Below are 10,497 nucleotides of genomic sequence, written 5' to 3' on the forward strand. Positions count from 1 at the left end.
ATAGTATAAGACTACAGGTAAAATGCACCGGAGAGTTTTGTTTATAAATTATTTTCCATTTGAAATATACCAAACAATCCCCTTCCCTAGTGCCCAAACTTGAAAGTACCAATATTTTGGTATGCTAGGGTATTGAATAAAAAATGAGGATGATTGGGTTTGTTTTAAGACCTAAAATTAGCTTCTTCTTTTCAGAAGTTAGAAATCCTCCTGAACAACGCTTAACTTTTAAGCATTTGTAGCTATAGAATTTAGAAAATGAACCGGAAGTCAGAAAAAAGTTGAAAGCTTAGGAGATTCTGACTTTTAGTTATGTGAGAAGTAGGTCGGAAATCATCTAACTAAATATGGCCTTTATCCAACATGGGACCTTCGTTTAAGACTCATAGCAAGAAAAGAAGCATCGGCATCGCCTAGGTGGCGAGGGCAGCGTACCAAACCGGCGGCTTATCCACTGCGGTTATCGCGATTATCATGACGCAAAACCGTAATAATCGCGCTCCACGGGGAGGTGGCTTCGGAGGGCTTCGCGGTAAGGTAATCCTTGCGTGAAGGTGAACTGGTGACAGCAACATCTTGGGCCAAGGTGGTTGGTGGCAAACCACGAGGCACCCGCTGGCTGAGATAGGGTCGAGCGGAGCTAGGGTGGCGGGAAGACAGTATTGGGTTGGTGAGCTTTGGTAGCAGGAGCACCAAAAAACTAGCACCTTTATTTTGGGAGAGTGCTAGGGTCCAAAGCACATCGACCACCGCCAATGCCGTTGTTGGAGAGCGTCTGGGCTCCCACGAGTTTCCCATGGCATCCTCCAACCTCGCCACCGCGAAGGCACGAACCACCCTCTAATTCTACCTTCTCTCTAATCCGTTCCCTCCCCCCAAACCCCTCACTTGGGGTTAGGCCCGTGTGTCCTTTCACAACTCTATTAAATTTTTTAAAAAATTAGTTCAAAACTCTATATAATTTTATCTTTAACTCGTTTTAAACCTGACACTTAAATTTTATATACAAAATAGTTAGACCCATTAATACCCTGTCCCTCGTAGGTAGAGGTCCCTTTCCCGCTGAGGGCTGCACACTCGCGCATTGCGGTGATCATGCAAGATCAAAGGTGCAGTTTCTCGACCTTTCTAACTCACCCATTCGTCCATGCAATACGCCATCTTGATGGCACATAATTGTTAGTTTGACTAATAATATATCAGTGCATTGCAATACTCATATAATTAATGATGAATGATGAAAGAAACGGGTTTTTTTAAAAAGAAACTACTTGATTTTTTATATATTTTCGTGGAAGTGATGATTTCTGCGTGACGTGGGGTGTAAAAGAGGACAAACGACCTGCTTTTAAAGCAGAGATTTAGGGGTGAATCAGAAAGAAGTTAACAAGATATTGGATATGCCCCGACAGTTGTTGCGGCCAGATTACCAGCAATTTAACTTTGACCTGAAAGCACCGTGTCCAGTTTGGCGTCGAACGCCTTCTTTCATGGGCCCATTGAATTTGCCTGCATATGTTCTGGTTTCCATTGTTCCGAATAGGTGTCCATGATGTGAAACATACAGCACAGGGTATAATTGCTCTATTATAATCAGTTGATGCTCTCATCGTATGGTTTTTACATGTAAATCTGCAGTTATAGATAATGTCAAATTTTCAACATTTTCATTGCAACATAGTAAAAGTTTATTTGTGCATGCCTAAGTTCTAGTGCGGATTAACCCACTGACATATTAGTTTATACATGCCTAAACTCTCTGCTGACATACTACTTACTAGTTTATGTTGCCCTAATTTCTACAGATTAATCTGCTCACATCAAGTAGGTCAAGAAAGAGACCAAAGATTTCCTGTTTGAAAACTGGGAGGGCAAACTAGCACTAATCTTGGGTCCTCAAATGCCAGCTTTCTTCAGAGTATAGACCACTGTCCTCACCCTCTACAAGGTTCTGAAATGAAGCTGGAATTGGAGGCATCTCCATGTCGACAACGCCTTCCAACATGCGAACGACTTGCCCCATCGACGGCCTGTCATTCTCTTCATCCTGGATGCACCAACAGGCGACTCTACAGGTAATGTCAAGCTCCTTCACATCAGCATTTCCTTCAAGCCTGCTATCCAGCAAGCACAAAACATCGCCTTCATTCACTTGTACTGCTGCATAAGTAGGAAAATAACGATGGCTCCCGAATTTCATTCTCTCAGTACTTCTTCTCCCTGAGATTATTTCAAAGAGCACAATGCCAAAGCTATAAACATCTGCCTTTTTGGTAATGGGCTGCCCATATATCCATTCTGGTGCAAGATAACCCATCGTCCCTCGCACGGTGGTTAATGCAGAGTTAAATTCTCGTCCAAGAAGCTTTGCCATACCAAAATCTGCAATTTTGGGGCAGAACTCCCCATCAAGTAGTATGTTTTCAGGTTTAATGTCACAATGTATGATGCAGTCCTCACATTCTTCATGTAGATAGGCTAGACCCCTTGCGATACCAATCGCAATTTGGTATCGAACTGGCCAACTCAACAGGCTAGATTTTTCTGAAAAAATATGAGCATCCAAAGATCCATTTGACATATACTCATAGACCAGCAACATCCTGTTCCTGTTGACACAAAATCCCAACAGGCGGACGAGATTAGTGTGTCGGATCATTCCAACCGTTTGTACTTCTGTTCTGAACTGCTTCTCTGCTTGCCCAACGGCTTTCAGATTCTTCACAGCAACAGCAGTGGCTGATCCAGGCAATGTCCCCCTGAAAACGCTTCCGAAACCTCCCTCGCCGAGTTTGTCGGAGAAATTCCCCGTAGCCTTCCTGATCTGTGCATAAGAGTAGACAATGAGAGAACCTTCCACTTCAAACTTACTGGAAACACACAATTCTCTCCTGTATCTGCACAGAAGCACCAATGCCAACATTGCAGAGGCTACAGCTAATGATCCAACCACCAAGAGCACAATCCATCTTGTGGTCAATCCCCTGCTGCTCCTGAGCTTGGAACCCAAACGGACATAGATCTTGCTGTATGGAGGTTTGTCAGCTGAGCTCAGATTGTACAGGTTGTGATACCATAGCTTGCATCCAGATTCAGTTGAGTATGCTATGCAGTAGCATTTGTTCAGGCAAGCAGCTCTGCAATCTTCGTCAGTGGTCACTGCCTCATCCTGAGGACTGTAAGGGAGCCCTTGCAGCTTGTCGAGAATGGCGAAGGAGTCGTCGTGCTCGGTCTGACCGTTGGCCTCGCAGCTCAGGGGGAGAGACCTCGAGCAGCCGGTGACGAAGTAGCCGAGCCGCCACTCGTCCGAGTACGACGGCGTGAACCCGCCGACGCACTCGCACCCGCCGGTGGTGGTGTTGCAGGCGCCGAAGTCGCCGCAGAAGAAGCCGCCGGACTTGCAGTCGGAGGGGAACGTCCAGCGAGCCACCCAGCCGGCGGTGGAATCCGACCACCGCATCAGGCTGACCTGCCCGAGGTTGAACTGCAAGAACTCGGTGGAGTTCGTGGCGTTAGGGTGGTTGAGCACCAGCGAGCTGCCGTTGTCCTGGGAGGTCACCATCCAGTCCGGGAACACGCCGCGGCTGTCGATCCCGTCGGTGGTGAGCACGAAGCCGTTCCTCCGGCTCGCGTCGACCCGGAGGCTGCCGTTGTGGGAGTAGGCTTGGAATGTGAGCGAGACGTTCGCCCCGGTGGCCGCGTCGAGCCCGAGCCTCCCGCCGGGGAGCAGCGAGTCGCCGGGGCTGTCGAAGCTCCGCCACAGGACACGGGAGGGGTTCCCCTGGTCCCTCACCACCAGGTCGCCGTTGTCGAGAAGAACGGCGGCGGCGGCGGCGGCGCCCGAGGAGGAGGAGCCGTTCCCGGCGACGCTCGACCACCAGAGGCTGACACCGTCCTCCTTGATGTACAGCTTGTCGCCGAAGATCTCCAGCGCCACGCCGGGGAGGTTGATGACGCCGACCCTATCCCCGATCCAGAACGTGGGGCTGTACTCCCCCATGTTCCTAAGCCGGACGCCGAGGAAGTAGTGGATGCCGGAGCCCGGGGTGAAGAACCCCAGCTCGAACTCCCCGTTCTTGGAGACGAGCGTCTGGTTCCCGGGCATGCCCTTGCCCGGCACAATGGTGTCGGTCGACGCGGCCGCCGCCAAGAACTCGCTGCCGCCGGCGAGCAGCAGCAGCAGCACTAGTAATGCTAGCGGCGCCGGCTGCGCCATTATTCCACGGTGAGAAGGCGACCGGACGCGCCTCACTTGCTCACTGTCTCCATCGGTGGCCATAGCTCGCGCTACAGCGGAACGAGCAGCCGAGCACGCCATGGAAGACGACGACGAGTCAACAGCTGACTTCACAAAAATCCGGTTCATGTGTTGCCGTGTTGCCAGCCGTCGGATCCGAAATGAAAGGCTCAGATTCACCCCCTGCCCTTTCCTGATGCAGCGGTACACTGGCACACGGAGACGCTTGCTATTTACGGGAATCAGTGAGCGATTCGGCGACCCGGTGCGTTCGCAGGTAGCCATCAGATTACGTAGTTTGGTTGGATACAGCTGCTCAATTAATCCGGTTACTTTTCTCGCAAAAAGAAAGCCCGGTTACTTGGTTGACCACAAGTCATCTAGTACTAGTAATTGTGTGTCAGTGCACGTCGGCCCGTCTTACTGTTGACATATCATCACCGATGATCAATTAATTTATTATTATTTAGCTATTTACATGCCATCTGAAATTTGTCGTATGAAGTTGCATGGACTAAAAGGAAAACTACCGAGCTTTAGAGGCTATTTGGATACAGAGATTCTTTTAAGTCTCTTGTCATATCGGATGTTTAGATATTAATTAGAAGTGTTAAATATATTACGATAACAAAACTAATTGCATAAACAAAGGCTATTTCATTAGACACATTTTTTAAACCTAATTAAGCCATGATGAGCAAATGTTTACTGCAACATCACATTCGCTAATCATGAACTAATTAGGCTCTATAGATTCGTCTCGTGAAATAGTCTAGAGTATGAGATGGGTTTTATTAATAGTCCATATTTAATACTTCTAATTAGTATCCATTTGATGTGACATGGACTAAAAAAAAGTTCCTAAGTATCCAAACAGGGTCTTAGATCTCCTTTCTCAACTAAAAAATCACACATAGAGCTTCTTTCAATTATTGCTCCCTCCGTTTCAGGTTATAAAACTTTATTGATTTGTTTAAATTCATCCATATATTTATATATAGATTTTGTATACGTGTCTAGATTCATTAGCACATAAATAAATCTAGGCACACCAATGTAGAATGGAGGGAATACTAAATAAGTGAAAGTGGAATGGAAAAATATGCATCCACGTCCTTTTTAACGTGAAATTAGAAAAATAGAGACATCAAATTAGGAATATGACTTGATCTTCTTAATTACAATTTTTTGGATGATTAAATCACTGAAATCTATAAGCACGACTCCAAACAGGGTATACTTGGTACTAATTTAAGGTAAAAATAAAATTAATATGATAAATACTTCAGTATATTATATATTTAATTTTTTAGTTATTAATTCTGTATGCAGAAGTAACCAAAAATTTTACCCTTAATGTTAAATAAATGTTGCTCCCTCCGTTTCATAATGTAAGATGTTTGACTTTTTTTTTTTAATGTTTGATCATTTGTCTTATTAAAAAGTATAGAAATATTATTTATTTTGCTTGTGACTTACTTTATTATCAAAAGAACTTAAAACACGACTTGTTATTTTTTATATTTCTACCAAATTTTTGAATAAGACGAATGGTCAAATATTACAATAAAAAAGTCAAACATCTTATATTACGAAACAAAGGTTGCACATAACAATCAACAGATGAACATATTCAATATAAAATTAAAATTTAAACATTTTTCTTGACAATTAAAATTTAATATTTGTGATGGCATTAGCAATTGTCCGCGTAACACACGAATTGGTGACTAATATGACTTGCCATTGTTCGATTTATATATTTGTTATGTCCTGACGATAGAAGTGTCGATGCAAAACTTTTCGCATGTTCAACAAAAGTTGATTGGTCTGGAAATAATGCAATCATTTCTGAAATATGGCTTGTCCATTTTGGTTAATGTGACGCATTGATATACACCCTCTCTTTTTGCTTTTTTTTATATTTAAAAGGCAAAAATTTATTTTTCAACATTTAATTTGAAGTTGATTTTATGTTTTTATAGTAGTTTATTTTATAACCTTGACTTTTAAATCACTAAGAAAACACATATAAAAGTTTTATTTATGAATTATTTTTTATTAATAAATATATCGTTTAACTTTTTTTTCGTGAAAAGACCCAAACAATCATCCTCGTATCCTCATAGTCCACAGCTGATTTGCTTGTGCTAAGTTGCCAATTTGCAGCTAGCATGAATAAATAGTACTCATTGGCAAACTTGTTATGCACTAACCATGGACCGGAGGTAAACTGATCCAGTATTAAGAAATGAGCAAGTCTTTTTTATCTGGTACTATGGTTCAGGATTAAAATTAGATTGAGGCTCAATAGGCTTTTAGTGAAAGCTACCACATCTCCACTTTCATTTGGGCTGAATCGAAAAGAGCAATTGGCAGTGCAACGCTACGCTTATCCAGCATAGTATTGGGCTGAATTGATGTATTGAAGTAACATTCATTGTCTGGTCCTGCAGACAAGGGCACTTCAAGTCTGGGCCGCTGGTTTCAGTTCTTAATTCAGATAGCAATGGACAGTTGTATCATGGGCCTTCCACATAAAACTTCTTGTTCCATACTTCACTGAAGATGCTGAGATGCTATGCAAGTATATGCATCCAGGCTGTTCAGCCTCCTGAACAGGTTTCTGCTCTTTTAATGAACTCCAGCTTTTACTGTTTTATATATGACTTGTGAAAGAAAACTAAAGGGAGTAGTAGTACTAGTACAATTGTACAAAGACAACTGGTCAACCTGAACTGAATGTGGCAAATATGCATTCAGGTTGATTTGATGTTCTCCATGCCCCCTGAGCTCAACAGTGCTTTCCTTGGGGTTGGCCTGGCCCAGCCTCATTTAGCAGATTACAGATTATGGTATGCTTTGTGCCACTCCCTGCTGTTCCCCTTCCATCTTTCATGTTTTTTTTGACAAAGGTTGGCCATCATATACTATAACATGGCTTCCAGTAATCATGGCCAGTTCTTTGTGCGAGTGTGATCATGGGCTCGCCCAGCTCCCTGCACTGGATCCAGATAACATTTCCAAAGACGTAAATACTCGATGATTTGATTGATGTGTGACAAGGTGAGCCCTAGAGCTTGAGATGTACAACGTTTAGGTGAAATTTGTCTGGCTAATTCTGAAAAAAATGCAGGTGTGTACCTGCAGGTTGCTTTCAAGACAAATGTAGTATTTCCTTCTGAATATCAGTGGCTGTGGAACTGTGATTCAGAGTAATACTGAACTCTGAAGCATGGAACCCAGCCGGGGGCCGGCCAAGCACTAGAATTTCCAAGGCTATTACCTATTATCAGTGCACCCCGTATTGTCGTTGCCGGGGCTGTTTAGTTCATAAATTTTTTTCCAAAAACATCACATCGAATCTTTATACATCTAAATAAAGTATTAAATATATATAAATATTAAAACTAATTACACAGTTATGGAGAAAATAGTGCGACGAATCTTTAAGTCTAATTAGGACGTGATTAGCCATAAGTGCTACAGTAACCAACATGTGCTAATGACAGATTAATTAGACTCGAAAGATTCGTCTCGCGGTTTCCAGGTAGAATCTAAAATTTGTTTTGTAATTAGACTAAATTTAATACTTCAAATGTGTGTTTAAAGTTTTGATGTGATGTTTTTGTAAAATTTTTTTGCAAACTAAACAACCCCTAATTCCTACTACTAAATAGTATCAAGATTTACACTTGACAGTCACTTCATTTAGATCGTTCCAACTCATCTCCTGCTACTACTGGAATAGAAGTCTGTGCTTTTCACTTCTTCAGTAATCAGTAATTAACTTAAGTGAACTGCTGTGGATAGGTGTTTTAACTACTAACACTAGCTCTCTGATCTTACATTTTGCTATAATGTAGTCATTAGCACGGCAGCAGCGGCAGCTGCAGAGTTAATTATCGTCCATTTGCTAAGCGATTTTTGTTCCAGAGTTCATACGATATGAATCGTCGGTGGTGTTCTGAACAGAAGAGCATGGCAGCGCTGCTGCCGCATGGATAAGCCGCAGCCAGTGTCCCTCTCTCTCAGGCATGCGTGCAAAATGCAGACATGGAAAAGACTAGCCAGCTACTCGACTCTTTGTTATGGTCTATAGATTTTCCTCTTCTTTTTTGACAGTATCAGTGTTCTTTCTCTTTAGGGATATACATTTTTAACATCCCAAAAAAAGAAGCTCAATTCAGAACTCTCTATTTATGTGATCACTGAATCCCTGAAAAGATGCTTCCTTTGTATGAAAAAAAGAAGAAAAAAACGAACCTTTGTTCGATATATCGTGAACGCTGAAGATTTAAAGAGTGTGGTAGTCAAATATATTCTGGTCAATTTTGATTTCTCAGGTTGTACTTATCGATCGCTTCGCCTTTGCCAGACCAATATCAGGCTGGTCCACTGACACCAGAGATCATCAGGTCACATGTAGCACCCTAGGTGTTGTTTAGATCGAGAAAATTTTTAAGAGAAATATCACATCAAATGTTTGACCGGATGTCAGAAGAGATTTTTAGATATGAATGAAAAACGAATTTCACGGCTAGCCTAGAAACCGCGAGACGAATCTTTTGAGCCTAAATAATCCGTCATTAGCACATATTGGTTACTGTAACACTTATTACTAATCATGGACTAATTAGGCTCAAAAGATTCGTCTCAAGATTTCTTCCATAACTGTGCAATTAGTTTTTTGGTTCATCTATGTTTAATGCTTTATTTAGGTGTCTAAAAATTCGATATGATATTTTTTAAAAAAATTTTGGAAACTAAACCGGGCCTTACTGCAGGCAAAAACCATGTCCAGTAACGTGACACTACATACAACATGAATGCTATTACTAACATGCAAGTGGTAGGCGTTCTTTTACATGCAGTAGCGGCTGAAACTTCCTGACGCTATTTCTGCACTTCCCTGCAGGCTGCAGCTGCAGCTGCAGCTGCTCCGTCATCGGCTCTGCATTTCAGTGAGCGAGAAGATTTTTGCAACGCAAACAGCGGAGCCGAGCCGGGCGCGTCGCGCCGTCTCCTGGAGAGGCTGAAAAGCTCAGCGCCATGGCAGCGCTGCGAGCATTGGCTTCTTGCCTGTTCGTGATAAGATTGTGCAGGCAGTGTGATCTTTTGGCTCACTGTATTCTTCTTCTTCTTCTTCATTTGTTCATTTCACTAGTTTCCGTGTAAAGAGAAAAAGGCTATGAGAAAGAAATTCAGGTTCAGGTTCGCCTTCCTTAGGATGCATTTTGCAGCGGTCTTGCCCCCTTCTCCCTCTGCTGGAGTTACGTTTTGTTTCTTAGTTACATGTCTAGTTAATCTGTTCTGTTTTTTATCTTCTTGGGTCTTAGTCTTAAGCCCGTCAGGCCTCTAGGTGTCATGTATCAAAACTCTTTTATGCTAATATATATTGACTTGTAAGTCTTTTGCACGATCGAGAAAAAGGATGCGTTCTGCAAGAGGAGAAAAAGAAAGAGGGTTTATGTTCAGAGAGAAGGCAATTATTGTAATGCTTTTGTGTAATTATGATTCGTGTTTTGTGGGTTCCTTTCATCATCTTTTTCTTTTCACCGGCTTGCATAATTGTGCTTGGCCGACTGGCCAGTTTCCAGCTCATTCGTGTTGTTACTACAATGCTTGCAGGTCGCATGTACTGTAAAGGCGAAGCGGCTTCTGCAAATCTTGTCCTCGCAGAAAGCATTTTTGGATTGTACTACCAAAAGCTCTCAAGAAAAACGATGGCTGTAATGCAATACGAGTACAGGGGTACTACTTGTTCCATGTTCCAATTTTTGTTTTTAAAAAAATAATGGCAATGCTTCCTGTTGTCTGACTTCATTTTTTTTTTCAGTGATACAATCATGGAGATGGAAAAAGAAAGTGTCCCGGTTCATAACATTGTTAGGACATTGTGCCCATTTAATTTGTATCACTGAAGTGTTTGAAACACAAGTGAGGTTGCAATAGTCTATTCTACTTCTCAGCAAATAGTTTACTTGAACTGATGCTTGTCAAAAAAATCTGCTCATGTGCAGATCACTTCCCATGCAGCTACGTACCTCACGAGCATGCACGTCGTATTACATATTTGAAAGTGATGATAAGCAGCAATACTAATTTAACCAGTAAAATGGTAGATAGCTACAAGTGATACAGGAGCTCCCTATTGATAATTCAGGTCAATTGGTTGATCCTGGTGTAGGTGTATGTTGAGCCTTAATTAGGAAATCGAATGATGTTCTTCAGTCATCATTACACTACAATACTACATT

General features: G+C 42.4%; 1 protein-coding gene across 1 annotated transcript; it reads right to left on the reverse strand.

Annotated features, from left to right (window-relative positions):
- Positions 1-1,516: 1,516 nt before the first annotated feature.
- Positions 1,517-4,292, reverse strand: LOC102717304 (G-type lectin S-receptor-like serine/threonine-protein kinase At2g19130). The gene is made up of 2 exons (XM_040520499.1): positions 3,609-4,292; positions 1,517-3,266 (listed from the first exon to the last, which is right to left on the reverse strand). Exons 1-2 carry the CDS (start codon positions 4,277-4,279, stop codon positions 1,883-1,885), a joined length of 2,055 nt encoding a protein of 684 aa, XP_040376433.1. The 5' UTR covers positions 4,280-4,292; the 3' UTR covers positions 1,517-1,882.
- Positions 4,293-10,497: the final 6,205 nt, after the last annotated feature.

This window comes from Oryza brachyantha, chromosome 1 (assembly GCF_000231095.2).
Source record: "Oryza brachyantha chromosome 1, ObraRS2, whole genome shotgun sequence".
NCBI classification, from domain to species: domain Eukaryota; kingdom Viridiplantae; phylum Streptophyta; class Magnoliopsida; order Poales; family Poaceae; genus Oryza; species Oryza brachyantha.